Below are 19,195 nucleotides of genomic sequence, written 5' to 3' on the forward strand. Positions count from 1 at the left end.
ATATCTACACGTTAAAAGGAACGTTTAAAAAAAAAATTTGTTGAAATCGGTTCAGTAGAAAAGGCTGGCGGACTCTATCAAGGTTTTCCTTCAAACATCTTTTAATATATAAGGATTAATCGAGTTTCAGATATTTATCGGGAGATCTTCGGAAATTGTAATGTGGAATTTGTACCTAACGATTTTCCGCATAAAAAAACACCATTATGTGCATAGGTGCAGGATAATTCTTCTCATTTGCATCCTCACTAAACGAAAAAATGTGCGATCACAATTACAAAAAAAAATTTGTCGAATTGAGATATAATTTCTTTGAAAAAATAATTACGTGTCCATACGTATAGGTACTCATGAACAAAACATTATCAATCGACCAACCAAGTTCTGATTAATGATTCATACAATTCATTGTTATGTGAATGAAAAGAATGAATGGATTTATAAACAATAAAAGTTCAATAAATTAGGTTACTGAGAAAAAATTTAGGTCTACAAATTCAACATCAACAGACCTGAAGCGAAATTTTCATCTGGTGAATTTCGTTTGAACATTCGTTTCTTAACTTATCAGAAATTATTAAGCAGTGAGCTTTTTTTTCTCCGATTCATAATTCTGATTCAACTCGAAAATACAACTTTATATTTCCATCTAAAAGTGTTTTATTCAAATTCTCCTTCTTCCGCCCCCCGTTCTTATCAATGAGGCAGACTAAATATATTTGTCATACTTGGTTAAAAATTACATTTCTTGTCGTTACCATTGTAATCGTATATGTATATGAAAATGAAAACAATAACTCAAGAATTTACGATTAAGAGTTTTCAATTTTTTTAATGTGAAATTTTTTCTAATTCCCTCTGTAGGTAAGTAATTTTAATTTTTCAACGAACACATGAAAATGTCTGATTAGATATACCGTATATGTACTTAGGTGTGGGTAATTATCATAACAAAGGAAGAAAATTCTGCAATTTCACCAGAAATTTTCCACTTTCTCAAAGAAGAAGCATGAAATCGAAGATAATTTTCCAAAAGACACCCCCAGCAACGGAAGGGAGCAAATTTTTTTTTTATAATGATGGTGAAAAAACGCTCTTAAAAGTTTTAAAACGTGTTTTTTTTTAAATTCCAGAATTTAGCAAAAAATAATGCAATTTAAAATTTTTACTCAAACCATTAAAAGTGGTCAAACTTTCAAAAAAATTTCAAAAATCATGCAAAACAAATATTTTTGGGAACTTGGGTGAAAATCGTTTTACTCCTAATTTTAAAATATGATATTTATATACATATAATATTTTTCCTCGTTTACAAAAAAATATAAACAAAAATTATTCTTGAAAAGATTCAAATTAGTTATGGAGGAAAGGGAAAGAAAGGTAGATATTATAAGATCATCAGTAAGTACTAGAGATGTGCCAACGTTGCATCTCTTGTCATCCACACTTGAAATTTTTCAAAAAACAACACGTTTAATGTAAACCGATTTTGGAGCACTGACGAGGTGAACTTGTATAAATCATCTCTTTGGAAACACTTTTCTGAAAAAATATTCGTAACTGCTCTTATGTTTCACACGGTGTAAAAATTATTACACCGAATTAGACGAATTAGTACGTACAAACTTTTGTGTAAAATTTACTTAGAATGGCCGGCCATTTTCCATCACAAAGAACTCAACCTCTTTTCTATTCCGGAAAATGAATGACAAAAGTTAAAAACAAGTTTCAAAATAGTTTAACTAAAAACTTGATAGTTTCTCATAAATTATCAAAAAAGAACTCACGTTAGAACTCCGACCTTCAAAACGAAAGTTGTGAATGGAATATTTTTCGAATCGGTAAATAGCCTAATGTCTTCGCGCAACTTTTTCAAAAATGTTTTTCGCACATCTCGATGCATTTGTAATTGAATTAATCTTGCATATTTTTTTTCTTCCCTTTCCAGCACTAATCTTTTCTAAGCCTCAGCTTCAACATGTTGATGTAGGTATTGGATGTGATTGAGAAGAATCTTTGTTAATTGTATTGCATTAATGTACATAGGTCATAGGTAGGTATTTTATTCGCAAAATGCATGTAGGTATACCAGTAGGTACCTATATCGCTTAAAAGTTTCGATAATTAGATTGCTCCACTTCTCAGTTTAATTAGGTAGGTATTTGAGACATGAATTAGAGAATGTGCTCTTAGTATAGAATATTTGCAGTCAATATACATATATTGTGCAACGCATATTCAGATAATTGTTTGAGTCAAAATAGCTATTGAAAGTATCTAAACACTCAAAGTGACTGAATTTCAGCTAATAACGTTAACTTGTGATCGTATCGCATTCAGTATAAAAGCACATGAAACAAATAGGTAACAAACCCCGTTTCAAAAGTTTCCATTTTATTATTTGCGATGGATACTCCTCGATACCCACTACCACTGAATAATATAGTAGGTAAGTAAACGTAGGTAACACGAATAAATTAAAACGAAACTCAAACGAAGCGGATTTCAATTTTCGAAGGAAATAAATACAAAATAAAAAATTAGTTAGCGGGAAAACTGATAGAAGCGGCTCTCGGCGATTACATTCTGAAGGCATGGATTTATTTCCTGTTTTCATCCAAATAAATTATCGTTTTACACCTGCAAAGCGGAAATTCTATGCATCACTTACAAATTAGATGGGCACCGTTATACAAGCGCAAAATTTCAAACATTTAAAACACAGATAAGTATCCACGTGTTCTAGTTAGGTAGGATATATTAGGTATTATGAAAAAAAAAAATCTTCTCAAGTAAATACAAAATACATTACACTGTACTCGGATGGGAGTTGGAAATTTAACACGATTTTCAGAACAACGAAAGTGTTCATCGTTCCTGAGTACCAAGTGAGAAATGAGTAATATTTCGTAAAAATCTATAGGTACCTATCTACCTAGTTAGGTATCTTAACAACAAGGCATAATCGTAACGAAAAATTCCGTTTGATCTGACGTGAGTGTATTTATATAGGTAAATAAGAAAGCAATTTTATAAATTGATTCAAACGTAAATCTAACTATTTAAGATAGGTACGAGAAGACAGGAATTGTAGTCAGAATTTTCGTGACGTTTTTGTAAGGATTCTGTTCTAAGTATATAAGAAGGTCGGCTTATCTTTTTGAAAACATTATTCATCTTCGTACTTTTCGTCTCAATCAAAGGTAGGTACATATCAAACGAAAAAAGTAGATTGAAAAATTGTCGGTACCTACTTTTAGTTAGGTACCTACCTATAAGAAAAATTTCGATTCAAGCCCTCCTCGCCAACTTTACCAACTGTCCAGATAAATCACCTCCAGCATCCAGGTACAGGTTTTTTGTGCTTTTAGATTGGAGTTAACGGTTTCCATTAGATGCTGTTCTTTCAAAAAAAAAACTTTTTGTAAAATTTAAAATTTGCATTCGTGTTTTCTTTTCTCAGAATACGCCAAAAAAATTGAAACAGGGAAGTCAATAACTAATAATTAATAAATCCATCAAATTGACCAAGAATTTGTTAAACAGTCCTCTGCATTGCATTTGCAATGAGAAAAGTTGAGCATAATTTGTTTGTTTTTCCTATTAAAGTTTATGTTGTGTGTATCAGATTCCAAAATCCTATCGGAAAAAGTTGATTCTTTTGGAGAAATGAAATATTTTTAATTTCAATTTTGTCTCCAACTCCTCTCTCACTCTTCTCTTTCGTTAAGAAACTACCACGATTTATTTAGGCTCACTAAATCCTGAAAATTTTTGATTTTCTCCAAAAAATTAATTAGCTTTAACATTCATTACTATGATAACGAAAGTGAAATACTGGTCACTGGGAACCGAAAGTACTAATTCTAGGACTTGGACGCACCGGGTATACGCAGAAAATATCAAGTAGGTACCTCCAAAAAAGTTTTTTGCTAAACGTTTCGGCTGGTCACAGTGAATGATAATATAATGATAACGCATGTTTGGTTGTAATCATTACCTATGCATCTACATATTTCACGTTACCAACCTATATTTTAAACAAAAAACTTTCTTTAGGGTACCCCGATATGTTTGTGCACTCTGTATTCCTAGGACCTCATAAAAGATGTGTATTTTAATAGAAATACACTTCTTGGGTGTCTGTAATTCACTTTCGGGTTCCTGAATTTGGTGTTTGGGTGCTAATATTTTTTTATAATTATCTATCATTTATTTCTCCACTGGAAAGGCTAACATGCAATCAATAATATTGGCGAAAACGGAAAAAATGATCTGAACAAAATTTCCCGAATATGAGTATTTAAAATCTTCAAATTTGAAACTTTTGTTTAAAAACGATTGAAATTTGAGAGGTCAAAATGTAGATTCAACGATGGAGATGATATGTCAAGCGAATGGAACCGAAGCGAGGAGAGGGGGAGCACGGAAAGTACAAATACAAACCGTAAGATTAGTTCAATCAGTTGATAGGTACACCTAATAAATTCGACGCTGTGAACAAACACATCATGTACCTACACTTAATTACATAATACTGGCAGTGATTATTTAAAAATAATGAACATTCTGTAGTTTACGCACAGAATTCAAAATTATCAGTGTTTTACTATGCCTACATGGACATGAAGTAGATAAAAACCAATGTTTTATCATCTACGTTCCTACCTATTTAGTTGGATGTTCTTATTTTTGTTTTGAAACCATATCGTCAAACTGAGAAAGAGAGAGAAAAGTACATACGTAATAAGGAAATAGCCGAGCGTACGCGTAACATTTCGAATTATTTTTACCATAAATTGTACGGGTAGACAGGTGTGTACTTGAGGTTTTGAATTCCTGTGTTGATAACCAACCAGCGAGCGTATCGCGAAATGGCATAAGAAACGCAAAAAGAGATAAGAATGAGTTAATCGTAGGTATAGGTAAGGTACCTATATTATAAGGTACACGTTTATAAGTTGGCAAATTTAACGTGACAACTGCTCACATACGTAAGTACGAGTACATAGACCTACGTAGGTAAAAAAATAAACGCGGTGAAATTCAAGATTTCCTCTCCTCTTGCCTGGAAACAAAGACCCATCAGTTGAGATAAAATTGAGTGAACTCAGAACTGGCATTTACTTTACATACGTATACGTCGACGTCGACGTCGTGATACAGCGTACTCGTGTCTCGTACATGGGTATATGTTGAGGTACTTAAGTACCAAGAGAGGGCATTTAATTGGTCGAGTAATGTCACATTCATGGATAAAATACCAAATTAATTGTATACCTTGTTTACTAGTCGACGAAGGGGACGATATAACCGAGCTGGAAGCTTGTTGCAAAATCACAGGCGAATAAGACGAGGTGGCTACTTGAGGGGACGATACGTCCGGCGAGGGTGAAGTAACGGAGGTTGATCCGACGGAGCCGGGATCGCTAAAACCTTGAGTATTATCTTCGGGGGTATCGAAAAAGCTCAAATTGAATTCGGAGCCGGCGTCGAAGGAAACCTCGGCGTTTAGCTTGTCCGGTGGCGGAGCATTGCCCAAATTCGCATTCAGAGACTGATCGAGTTTAAACACGTCCATATTTTTGCCATCTATCGAGTATAACTTTGATTGGCACATACGAAGAAACTTATACGTAATTTTTGCGCCGTTTACGAATTACGATGCACGGCGTCGCCGCCGTCGTATTCATAGCGAGACGGACGGGTACTCGGAACGATGGCCGAACGAATACCGGTACGATTTTAGGTTTAGGCGATCGTCGTCGTCGATAATTTCAATGAAAACACTCGAACACCGTTCAGGCATCGTCGTCGTACCGTACACACTATTTTCTTTCGCTATTATTTATTAGGTAACTACTAACTACTCGTATTTGTATTTAATTAAATCGGCGCGTATTTTACAGCACCCATACATGCACTTGCACTTCAGTATATATATACGCGTACGATTGCGGGCCTAGGTAGACGTAGACGACGATGATCCGGTCGCGAAGACGGACGGATTCATGTGGCGATCGCGCGGTGGCAACTGCATTCGGAGTCGAGAGGCGACCGACCCAAGCTCACAAAACCGAACCGAGGCAAACGAAACCACACCACACACCACAGCACGCGGGAAAACAACAGCGAGAGGCGAGTCAACAGGTACTGCAGAATGCTGGATTGTATCGCTGTTGTAGGCTATTGCCTCGAACCTTCTCGGTTCACTGACCGCGGAGAAGAGTTTCTATCAGAGAAAAGTTGCAGCACGAAAGATACGGAGAAGGGGGAATGACATTATATGCCCCTTTCCACTCTTCCAACAACATTCACCGGCCACTCTTACTGTTCTTTTTAAGACCGCTTCTACACCTTTCTTTTATCTTTGTTCGTTTTTATAGCCGTTCTTCTTCCTAATACCTCTCTATGGAAGGAATGGAATGTAAATATGAAGAGAAGAAAGAGGATGTTAAAAATTATAAGCATGGTGGGGCGAGACTTTTGTGGTGTTTGCAAAGCATAGTGAACCGAAAGAACATATACACGAGATGTGCCCCCCTGTGGCCCCCCTCATCATCATCATCAGCAACCCCCTCCTCTAGCCGATAATATGTACGAGTACTTACTATGATAAACCGTCTCTGTTTTTACAGTTTCTTCTGTCTTTCGTTTAGAAAAATATTACTCGTTTATCTTCACCTCCTCCTTCTACTCCTACTCCTCCTCATCCTCCTCGTCGTCCTTTAATATTCACTTTTAAGCAATGTACGTTGAATTATTAAATACTTCCTAGTTGGTTCCGTTTTCCAAAGATGCCCATTCGTATATTTTCCTGTCAATCTACAGCTGTTTACTTAGTACCTATAGGTAGTAAATACGCGTCATTTTTCATTTTTCTGCAGAAATTTTCTCCCATAAAATTACTTATTATTATTTTTTTTTGGTCCAGAAGAGTTTTCCCAACAAGGTTTAAACTGACACTCTCCGATTTAAATAAACCAATAAGCTGGATCGAAAAAGCATGGCTCAACACACCTCTCTCCCTCGCTCAAGATTTCAAGTCTTGAAGTTCATTTTTGGATCTTTGGCGAATTTTTGAAAAATTAAAAAGATTTTTAGAAAAGCTGTTTTAAGGGCGATTTTTAAACTTTTTTCGAAACATAAATTTTTTAAGCAAAGTGAACCAATGTGAATGATTTATTCATTTGACCCTCACACATCTGCAACATACTAGTTTTGAGCCATTCTGGAGCTTCCAGAGCTTTTTCAATTTTTTCCAAAAACTTCAAATCATAATTATACATACTGTAACGTCAAAAATGAATTTTAGGACATATAACTTTAGCGGGTGCTTATTGGGGGCTCTCTCCGCCGTTTTAGGAGGTTACTGCGAAATTCCAGACGTGAAAGTGCAGTTCAAAATTGAATTTTTGTCTTTAGTAAATTAAACCAAAAAAAGTTTTAAAAAATGAATTTTCAAAGAAGGCATCGTGACAGTGGGGTTTTCAGCAAGATATCGTCTGATGTGTCTAAACAATCACCCGATTCGCAAACAATCTCAATTTGACCTTTTTGGGGCTACCTACAGCAAGTTTTCATATTTCCAGGAAATGAAAAATTCTCTTTTGACTTGGCACTTCTGCAATTTCGCCATAACCGCCTAAAACAGATTAGAGGGTGTCCAATAAGCATGCCGACCAATCTTATAGGTCCTAAAGTCTATTTGTGGCCCCTCCAGAGCGATTTGAAATTTCTGGAGAAATTTGAAAATTCACTGCAAGCTCAAAAAAGGACAAATCTGTTCGATGTTTAGTTTTAGCCATTTTTGTACATTTTTCTGGTTTTGTCAATTTTGGTGTATCTAATTATTGTTTGTTTGTTAATTGATAAAATATGTAGGTATAAATTAAGAAAAGATTCAGACCTAAATTATGTCTGAAATATGTTTTTACAGACAAATTTTGTTGTTTGCCAAAATGCCTACTTACATGTACCAACAAAAAATACGAACATACCCTACTTAAATTTGCATTCAATCTTTCTCATGATGTGTGATTGTTGATTTCTGAGTAGGTACCTATCAATGTGGTAGCCAAGTTTCATCAACATGTGCTGTAAACTGAAAACCGCAAATGGGATGAGCAGGAGAAACAACAGAAGGAACAGGATAATCTTCAAAAGTGTGAAAAAAACTTTCCATTCAAAAATATTTTAAAACTTTTTTTTACTATTTGACAATCTATTTCTTGTAAACTTTTATTTCGCTTCTCTACAATTTGTCTAGATATAAATACTTACACTTTGTACTCATTGTTTACTTTTCAAGACTTTCATCTTCGCTTCACTCACGCTAAATCAAAAGCACTCTTTAGAATAATATCACCAATAAGTATTAGCAGAAACTCGTTTCTCTCGCGAGTTTTTCACCAGTGGGCTCCGATACTGTAAAAATTAAATTTTTTAAGCAGGTATGCGTACATCCGAACGCGTAGTTGTTCCTCCACTGTGAGATTTTGGGAAGAAAAGTTTCAAGATTCCAAGACAATCAAAAGTGAAGCCTGAAGTTCATTCTTCTCTCTCTTCGGAAGGAGCTCGCCATGAAATTATGGTGCGATTTCCTTCCCACAGTAAAGCGATAACGAAGAATGTAAAACTTTCTTTTCTCTCTAGCAAAAAAAGGTAGTAGGTCTAGGTACCTATCTCAAGTCTTGGACATTTATTTTTTATTTCTAGATAATTTGATCCTCTTCGCTGCTTTATCATCAGTTTACCGCTGTTTTTGAAATTTAAAGAAAGGAAGAACATTTGATATTACACCTTCATCTGTATCATCTATAGCGTGTGCTTTAGATAGGCACCTGGGTAGCTTAAATTTTTGAAAAAATATAAGTAAATAAATAAACACTTATGTGCAATTGTTCGTTATAATGACGTAAGCATCAAGAAGCTCAGAGTTCAGTGACTCGTCAGTGGTGTGTAGCATTAGCTGAGAACAAGATGAAACCAACAACGCAGTCCAAGACTACTTCTACTTCTCGTATTAAAGAACAGCAAAAAGTTGAAACTGGTATTCGAACACGAATTGCCAAGGAAAATATTATACCGGTTCTAAAAGCCCGCGGCTTTCCACTCCTCTTTACATTTTTATTTTCTCATTTTAAACGTAAGCATTATTTGAGAGAGAAAAGCAGATTTGTGGTCACAATTTATGAAACTCTGAGGAAACATACCTAAATACCGACGAGCAGATATTTTCTTACGACTACGGTGAGTTATGGTAAACACATATCTACCTATCTTATTATTTGGCGAATAATTACGTAAATCTATTCATGAATTTGTGAATAGGTAAGCTCAAATTCATCAAGTGGTTGTCCATGTGACAGAATGAGATCGATAAGCATCCAAAGCTGATTTTAAAAAAAAAAAATATGACTAAAAAGCCTGCATATCTTTAATGACTGATGAGAACATAATGACACCACTTCATCATTAATTTCCAGAAAGTCACCAAAAAGCGAAAAATCAGAAGAGGGTTTAAATTATTGCGATTAGAGTGATTTTATAACACGTTCTTCCAGAAAATTTAGCTTGCATTTAAGACGAGCCTCTCAAATTGTTACCTCATTAGATCATAGCTGAGAGAGCAAAGAGAATTGATAATTTTTGAGAAAAGCCGACAAAAAACATTTACTTATCTACAAACCTAGGACACCTTCGAAAAAATTACCTTAAAATATTTTCAACATGGGAATCGCTCTACGTACTCTTCTCTTGAAAGAGTCCCGAAGACTCGCAGATCTTGTTACGAACAACTCAACTTCAGCGATTACAGTTTTTTTTTGTTTTCGGTTCTCTGCTTAACTGATACAAAGCTCAAATTAAAATTTTCATCCCAAAAATTTTTTATTTTCATAAGCCGAGAAGTTGCTTAGGAATTGAGAACACCTTGAAAAAATTTTTCTCGTGAAAATGACGTAAAGAAATGCACCTAGAATATTTCTCTACTAAACAAACTTTGAATAAAGAAATCGAATTTCATAAATGAAAAACAGACCGACATTGGCGAAGAAAGTACAAAATTCTTTTACAAATAAAAACCCGAAAATAATTGGAATTTGGCTCTGGTTATTTTTGAGGGATGTAGATATAAAAAAAAAAACTGGGATAGGTAGGTACACTTTGATTATTTAAATAACGAAATTCAGAAAAACTTCTCATTGAGCAAATAAATTATATATCTAGGTACCTGGTACTATCACAATCAAACTTTCATTTGTTTGAAAAAAAATAAGTAAATGAGTAAAATAACGACAATTACAACAGCACGTAATATTTAAAAGAAATAATTTTCATATTGTTATATTGTCGCTCTTATGTTGGTATCTTTTTTATCACGGAAAAGTAAGCAATTTTCATCCCATGGAAAAATCAATAGCCAACACTCTACAACGTTACCTTGGAAAAGATTTCATTGAATAAGTTACGCGTTATTCTCAGAAAATTTAAAGTTAAAATTGGAACTTTTATCAACAAAATTTCCCAATTGTAACAAGAATTAGTCACTTTCATTGCAAAAATTAAAAGCTTCAAAATTTATGAAATATTTTCCACATATCTTTTCTTAATTTCACAAAGAAAGTCTGTTTAGTTTTACCACTCAAACCTTGTATTATAAAGTATTCATCCTTACAGATTTAGGTTGTAAGTAGTACCTAACCTATGTATATAATAATAATTTTTACAAAAATAAAAATGTAACATGTGATGTGCCCATGGTTAGATTTTCATTTACCCGTATTTCATTCATGTTGAAATAGTTGCATAACTGAGCTCCCTGAAAACATGCAAACACGATAGGTAGTGTTTTTTTATGCACGATCTCGATGATATTTTTTACCCGTATTTAGAATTTAGATTATGAAGAGAATTAATTGAATGAAATGATTTTTGAAATGTGTTTGCTCCTCCCATTATAATTTTCTATCATTTCTCCCGAACTTAATTATGCTACATACTACGTAGACTTGAAAAAAATGATGAAACAATAACCTGTTTGTAGTGTTTGTAGAAGTAAAAAGTACGAATGTTTTAGGTATTATTTTAAAAATATCTTGATATTGAAGGAGTATTCTGGAGCAGGTATAGGTAATTTAGGTACCGTAATCATATGTGTGTTCCTGTAAATGAACTATACTTTTGATAGTAAAACTTGATTAACGCTAACGTCGTACAGATATTTTATAACAAAAAAATTTTCATTAGGAAATTCGTATTTTTGTTCAAATTGCTCCCTACATTTTGAAATTAATAAAATTCACTCACCGTTTACAACAGATGGGTGAACAATCACTGAATCCGGACTATGGGACTTGAGTGGACTAGGTGGATTTGACGATGGTTCTTCCTTGGCACTGTAAAATTGATTCATTTTAAGCATAAAATAGAAATACATATATCTACAAAAAAATTCTGAGGAAGTCGTTAGTCTATCACTATTTTCAAACCTGATGAAATTTTACAAAACAGTACATTGTAGACACCTAATTGAATCTAACGATTGCATAAAATTGCTGAACAGATACAAAATGTTGATCATCATTGCTCAGGTGTTAGTTGAATCTTGACATATATGTACTAACACAAGCATACTTAGGCTCAGATCTAAATGTAAGTATTTGATTTCAAAAGTACAAAAATTAAGTGTACCTATTCATAATCAGCAAAGTTTTCGTAAGTACCTACTCGTAAATATATCAATTTTCAATTCTTCATTGTGATGAAATGTTTCATAGAGAACTTTCACGTATTAAGTTTTCTTCGGAGAACTTTAGAAATACTTCATGAAAAAAAGATTAGTTTAGATGCATGAATAGGTAGGTATTATACAGCAAGACATGTTATTGATTTTCATTTCTATCTTCATAATTCTATCAAAGGTATGCAGATACGAAACGTACTCGTTGATATTAAGTGTAATAATGTGACATATCTAAATGTTGCTTAAATGGATACCTAGGTACTAACAATGTTTTACCAATTTCAATAAATACCTATTCCAACACGGGTTTGGGATTTTTGAAATCTCAAAATGAAAATTTTACTCTTATCTTAGGTAGATAAAAAATGTTTCGAATGATTTTTCAAAATAAATTTTTTCAGATACAGCTGCGGGTACATTTGTATATTTTTTGATAACAAAATTGATGCAATGGATTATGTAGTATACTTAGTTTGATTCATATTATTTTATGAAATATATCCAATAACGAATGTATTGAACGCATTGTTAATAAAGATCATACAATGAAAAAAAAAACATAAAATATCATACATTCTAAAAAGCTAATCGTTTTCATATGATAAATTTTGAAAATCATTTCAAGATGCGACCGTTATCGTGAAATTGATATTGCTTCCACATTATACCAACTCATACAAACGCTGGCGAAGCTCATTGCTTCAGTTTTATATCAAATCCAAATTAAATTTGCCAAATACTATGAAACTTTGTCCGTATACTCGTACTTGATACTTTTAACGAAGTGGATATACCTATATTAACTGTTATATTCACAGCTATCGTTTGGCAATGGTAATTTTAAAAACATTTACCAACAGTGCGGTGGATCGAAAAATTTTAGGCTAAGTTGGAAAACAAATATGCGGCAAAAGCATCGAAAAGCCTTCATTTTTCAAACTATTGGATCGTTAAGAATTTACGTAAAATGCGAATTTCAAATGGATGCGCAACTAATACAAAGTAAATAAAACGAGAAAAAAATATAAGCAGCAAAATATAGAAAGAATATTTAGAATTACCTCGTAAATTCGAGGGGACTAACGGGGGAAGAGCTGGTAGCTTCCATACTTCATTGATATGATTCGTTTTCGTCATCCCTCTAGCAAGTTCAACTTAACTAGGAAAACTGAGAAAGCTACGTTAAACTTTCGTGAAAGGGGGCTCGAATAACTTTCGCATTGTTCTCCCCTCCCGCTTTCTCACCCAACGTCCTATCACTTGCGTACTCGCAGCCTTTTGCGTTCGCATTTATAAATTCACGCAGCACGTACCAGTAACAGTATCCTGTAACAATAAACGTTTTTCTCGAACAAAGGATAATTTTTTTCTCTGCTCCTGTTCTCGAATCATTACCTCAAATTTTGTTAAATTATTCTCGTCGTGTTGTGTTCGTTCACATATTATGAAATTGAGATGAGAAACGTTGAAATGAATTTCAAATTAAGCGAAAATTAAAACTGTTTCAACTTTCAATTCGTCAAAAGTAGGTACCAGGTAGGTATTCGTGAATTCAGATAGATATCTAACGTAAAAAATTAAATATGCGGTTAAGTATAGGTACCTACCTACCTATTGCCGTATAAAAATGTACAATTGCGGCGACCATCTTAGAACCTGAAAGTAAATATTTATCAAATGAAATGTTTTTTTATTTGTTAGCAGAAAGAAAAATAGTGTGCTACGCACATTGTGTAATGTAGCTTACAGTGGAGAGAAATAATGATGAAGAAAATATAAAACTCAAATTTGGGCAGGAAAATTGTGTCTTTACTGTTGCTTCACTTTGTCAGTAGGTACTTACCTACTACCTATTTGAACACACTTTCAATTAGAAAACTTCTCCGATTTTTCATATTTATGTACTTGCAGAATACGTAGCTTTGTATGCATTTATTTGTACTTAGGTACTTACTTACAAGGAGGAAAAATTGAAAATTTTTGTAAATATGTATTTTAAAAGGTCTATCCTTCACCGTGTAGGTATATTTTTTGGTATCACCCACGCCAGATCCCCCTTCTCAACTGGATTTATCCTCTCTCTCTCTCTCTCTCTCTCTCTCTCTCTCTCTCTCTCTCTCTCTCTCTCTCTCTCTCTCTCTCTCTCTCTCTCTCTCTCTCTCTCTCTCTCTCTCTCTCTCTCTCTCTCTCTCTCTCTCTCTCTCTCTCTCTCTCTCTCTCTCTCTCTCTCTCTCTCTCTCTCTCTCTCTCTCTCTCTCTCTCTCTCTCTCTCTCTCTCTCTCTCTCTCTCTCTCTCTCTCTCTCTCTCTCTCTCTCTCTCTCTCTCTCTCTCTCTCTCTCTCTCTCTCTCTCTCTCTCTCTCTCTCTCTCTCTCTCTCTCTCTCTCTCTCTCTCATCGCAGTAACATAGGCTCCGTAATATTTCGCGTATATTTCCTATACAACGTGATTTTTTAGCTCAAGTTGTTGTATATAGCTAAACTAAGTGACGATGCACTATTCGGTAGTTTATTCAACGTTTTTTAGTGCATAAATAATTAGCAATTCGATAATTTCGCAAAGTGTAGCGGATAGTGTACTGATAACGGGTGCTTTTTCGAAGAGTGATATAAGTGGATATATTTTCTGACAACTTCGAATGTTTGTGTTGTTTTGCCGGTTCTGCTTTTCATGATGTGCTCGGTGATTCGAAATATGTCGTTTTTTAAATTAAATTGGCCATAATTCGGGCATTTTTTCGTAAAATTTGACTAGTCATTCGGCCCTATTCGTTATCAAGGAAGGCCGTGTTATTATTGTTAGAACGGACTAGTTTCGAAGAAATCCGCAACCAGTTGATGGCGTTAGGTTGATTATTGATCTTCGTTTCTCTCAACTGTCGTGCTGCTGCTTATCAAGACAGCTGGTGTTCCGTGTCAAATTGGTTGCGTTGTTATTACCATAGGCAGTAAAGATATCACCTATCATGAAAGTTACCTGCGGAACATGTTCCGAGCCAATTGATGCAGCTCCTAATTATATTATTACTTGTTGTGCTTGCTCGAAAACGTTTCACGGTAAAGAGGATGGTTGTGCTACAGTGACAGCAACATCCTGGTATAAAAAGTCTCCTGATAATAAAGTAATATGGAAATGTCATAGTTGCGGAGGTCAGCCACTCAAAGGCCAAGACAATAAAAGAACACTTGCTGGCGATAGCAACAGTAAAAATGGCGATATAAGCTCCGAGGACGAAAGTTCATCCGAAAAGCAAAGCAAAATCCGTAAACTGGGTAATGGGAACTCGGAGCTACTGAAGATGCTGGAAAATATGATAGACAAAAAATTCGAAGAACATCTTAAGCCAGTCAAAGACCAGCTCGAAGAAATAAACAACTCAATTGCAGCACAGTCTCAGCAAATCAAAAAGATTGATGAAAGAGTACACAAATTAGAAACGAACGGATGCCCTAAATGTGAAACTCTTCAAAAGGAAGTTACTTCATTGACTCAAAATTCCTGGTACCATGCGACTCAAGTAGTTGCTCTACAAAATTATACCAGAAAGGACAACGTAGTCTTCACCAACATCCCTTATTCCGAGGATGAGGATCCGTATGAAGTGGCAATAAAGGCGGCCGAAGTTGCAGGGGTGCATGTTGATCGAAATGCCATCGTTGATTGTCATAGATTACCAGCTACGAGAGGTGCTGATGGGAAACCTCCCTCATTTATTGTCAAGTTTGTGAATCGCGAGCTCAAACGCAATATTATCCAAGAATTTCGTCGTGTAAAACCAAAGGCTGATCATTTTGGAGGCTCCCAGTCAGTGGACATCTATGCCAATGAGCACTTGGCTCCAGCTACTGCAACACTATACAGAGAGGCAAAGAAACAGCTGAAATCCAGGTTCGACTATATCAGGGTGGCTAATGGTAGTGTATATGTCCAAAACAAGTCATCTCCTAGAATAAACATCATGTCTCTGGGCCACATTGGAGAGTTGAAGGCCTCCACGCAAACCAACAGGGATTAATCTCTGTGGTACTTATCTTGTTATTCATTTAGTGTCATATACTTTAACTCTACTTACTTTATTTTTTATCTTTATTTTATATTAATTTTGTGTGTTGTATGTCACAGAATTCCCTTACGTTGCTAAATTTAAATGTTAGATCACTAAGAGCAAATTTTCTAAAAATTTTAAAATATGTTAGGGATAGAGAATTTGATATAATTATCCTAACTGAGGTATGGATTACTAATCGTGAATTGGGTGATTATGAAATTGTTGGATACAAGGCATATTGTGAAGAAAGGAAAAATGTATCAGCTGGTGGTGTTGTATGCTATGTGAAGTGCTCTATTGAAGTTGGCGTTTTGGGAATTTCGAGCAGTTCGTTCAACTGTCTTGTTTTAAACTTACCAAAATTTAAAGTTGACATTGTAGGGATGTATAAATTTTGCAAGGCATCAGAGGGTACTTTCCTCTCTGAGTTGGGCGATCTCTTGGGTACACTGGGTGATATTGTTTGTCTAACAGGTGATCTGAATGTTGATATTCTTGAACGAAATTTGAAAAATGCAAGTTACCTCAACTTATTAGAGTCCTCTGGATATGAATGTATATTGAATGAACCCACTAGGTATTTTCGTGACCTAAACTCTTGTATTGATCATGTCTTCTTAAAAGGGAGGTTCAATGCAGGTTCAGTGTTGGTTGAAGTTGGGTGTAAGGTTGAGAACCCACATGTGGCTGATCATAGGGCAGTTTTGATAGAGATACAACTAATTAAAAAGGTCTCTACTGATGGAGGGTTAAAATATATTCAATATGGCAGACTGAGGGAAAAAATTAAGAATGAAAATTGGGATACTGTCAATGGTGAGGGGTCTGTGGATATGCAGATGGAGAGCTTTCTGCAGAAATTACAAAAATTAGTCTTGGAGAGCACAGCTACCATAAATCCATCTTCGACTAAGAAGGCCCGTAAACCATGGGCATCCCCCACACTAGTATATCTATCACAGGAAAAGGCAAGGCTCTATAATCTGGTAAAAAAGAAAAAAAGTGATCCTCGGGTGTTTGCTCAATACAAAGAAGTTTCTAGGCTGGTAGTCCAACAGAGTCGTTTTGAAAGTAGAGAGTATCACTCTAGACTTTTGGAAAGTTATGGTAGTGACACAAGGAGTTACTGGAGTCATATTAGGAAAGTGAAAGGCCAGAAACAGCAAAATATTGAAAAAATTCAAATTGATGGTAGAGACTATGCTGTTGGTGAGGATAGTGCATTTATTGCTGATATGTTTGGTGAGTATTTTGGGAATACAGTGGAAAACCTGGCAAAGAAATTCGAAAATAATAGTCCCTCTGATTCATTTCCAGAAACCAAAGTTGTTGGTAGTTTTCAAAATTTCGAAATTACTGAAGCTGAAACCTTTAGGCATATTATGGAACTGTCAAATAAACCTACCTCTGGTCATGATGGAGTTCCAGCTCGTGTGTTTCGCGAAAATGCTGAAAGATTAGCCCCCCCTCTCACAGACTTATTTAACCTCTCACTGGACAAAGGTGTCTACCCTAAATGCTTCAAAAAATCTATAATTGTACCAGTCTTCAAGTCAGGAAATGCTAAAAGTATGTGTAATTATAGGCCAATCTCACTGTTGCCAGTGATCTCTAAGATATTCGAAAAAATTATGAAAGAGAGAATGCTGAAATTTTTGCAGAGATTTTACTTTTTTGCGGATAAACAATATGGGTTTCTACCACATAAATCCACAGATGATGCATTATATGACCAGATTCTAGAGATTTCAACCCAGCTGGAAGCTGGAAAATCAGTTGCTGCAGTATACATTGATTTATCGAAGGCATTTGATACAGTGGATATTGAGATACTTTTAACAAAACTCTATAACTGTGGGTTTAGGGGGACTATCCATGATTGGCTGAGGTCGTATCTGATTGGTAGAGAACAGTTAGTCAAGGTGGGAGGTGTGCTGGGGAGAAGAAGACCTGTTAAATGGGGTGTACCTCAGGGTAGCGTCTTGGGACCTCTGCTATTTCTCATCTATGTAAATGACCTTTTTAGGCTGAGTGCTGCTAATGGTGTACTGTTTGCATTTGCGGATGATATTTCTATAATTTTTCACGCTAATGCAGTGAACCTCCTACTAAAAGTTATCAATGCAGCTCTGGAAATATTAACAAGGTGGTTTATTGCTCACAAGCTAACACCAAATATTAAAAAGACAAAAGTAATAGCATATGCACTCAGAGACATACCAGACATCTCAGGGAAGTGCTTCTTACATGAAAGGGTAGATTGTTCTAAAGGTTGTCAATGTAGCCCAATTGCACAGACACATGTTGTAAAGTATCTGGGGGTAAATTTTGATTCTAAATTAACGTGGAAGGGGCACACAGAATTCCTACAGGCCAAATTACGTGGACTCAACTACCTGCTGTATTATTTGTCTGGGTTTTTTCAGGAATACCATCTCAGAAAAATATATTTTGCAATTTATGATTCAGTTCTAAAATATGGGCTGGTTGCCTGGGGTGGAGCTGCTGACAGTCATATTCAGCCTCTTGTGGTCTTGCAGAAATGGGCAGTACGGAATATTGTGGGTCTTCAAAGGAGAGATACAACCAAAGGTCAGTTTTCAAGGCTTGGTATTTTGCCGCTAAAAGAAGCATACCAACTTGCTGCTGCTTCCTATGTACACAAAAAAAAGCCATCATTTCATGTTGGTCACATTCGAAGACCTGGTTTAAGGGCCCGTGACCTTGTGGCTGAGGTTCCTAGGTGGTCAGTTGAGAGAACACGCATGCAGGCCCCATATAGACTGCCAGTAATCTACAACAATGTTCCTCTTGAAATTCGCCTCAAAAGCAGGGTGGAGAATTTTAGAAAAAGGTTGAAGGAGAATCTTTTTGAAACTATTTAGTTGGTACTCCAACTTGTATTTTATACTTGGCTGGTTGTTTACTATGTAGGAATTCGTCACCTAATTTGTTATCTATGCACCAAGGCTGTTCCAAAGTTCTGGTTTTTTTCCCTCAGTCTGCAGCTTACATTTCCCTCATACCTACTGTTGATTGATTGTTTGTTATTCAACAGTTTCTTGGTTATTAATTATTTAGAATTCCGTTTATCGTGTAAAAATCTCATTAATTGAATGTTGTTCAAAATTCTTCACCTAGTTGGCTATAACATTGTTCTAAGCCTATGTTTATGTCCGAATTATACTTTATTTATATTATATGTTCTCTATTCCCCTTAAAACATAGTGTATGATGTTACATGTATCATGTTTCCATTAGTTTATTTTGCATTGTTTATTATTCAGAAATTCTCACTCGCTATAACTTTGTGATTATGTCCAATTTGATAATTTTTTTATTTTTTATTCATGTGTTGTCTGTTACCCTTGAAAAGTAGCCTATGTTGTTATACATATTAGC

General features: G+C 35.1%; 1 protein-coding gene across 2 annotated transcripts in view; it reads right to left on the minus strand.

Annotated features, from left to right (window-relative positions):
- Eip78C (Ecdysone-induced protein 78C) overlaps positions 1-12,958 on the minus strand; it is a 36,977-nt gene extending 24,019 nt beyond the window's left edge. Inside the window, exons 1-2 of one of the 2 annotated variants that reach the window (XM_065344813.1) lie at positions 12,808-12,958; positions 11,311-11,399 (exon numbers count right to left, since the gene is read on the minus strand). In XM_065344813.1, the coding sequence (XP_065200885.1) occupies positions 11,311-11,399; positions 12,808-12,854 (136 nt within the window). In that variant the 5' untranslated portion in view covers positions 12,855-12,958. Of the gene's footprint in view, positions 1-5,280; positions 6,206-11,310; positions 11,400-12,807 lie in introns of those variants that run through there. The other variant, XM_065344812.1, reaches the window with a different exon arrangement.
- Positions 12,959-19,195: the final 6,237 nt, after the last annotated feature.

The sequence above is a fragment of the Planococcus citri genome, chromosome 1 (assembly GCF_950023065.1).
Source record: "Planococcus citri chromosome 1, ihPlaCitr1.1, whole genome shotgun sequence".
Lineage (NCBI taxonomy): Eukaryota > Metazoa > Arthropoda > Insecta > Hemiptera > Pseudococcidae > Planococcus > Planococcus citri.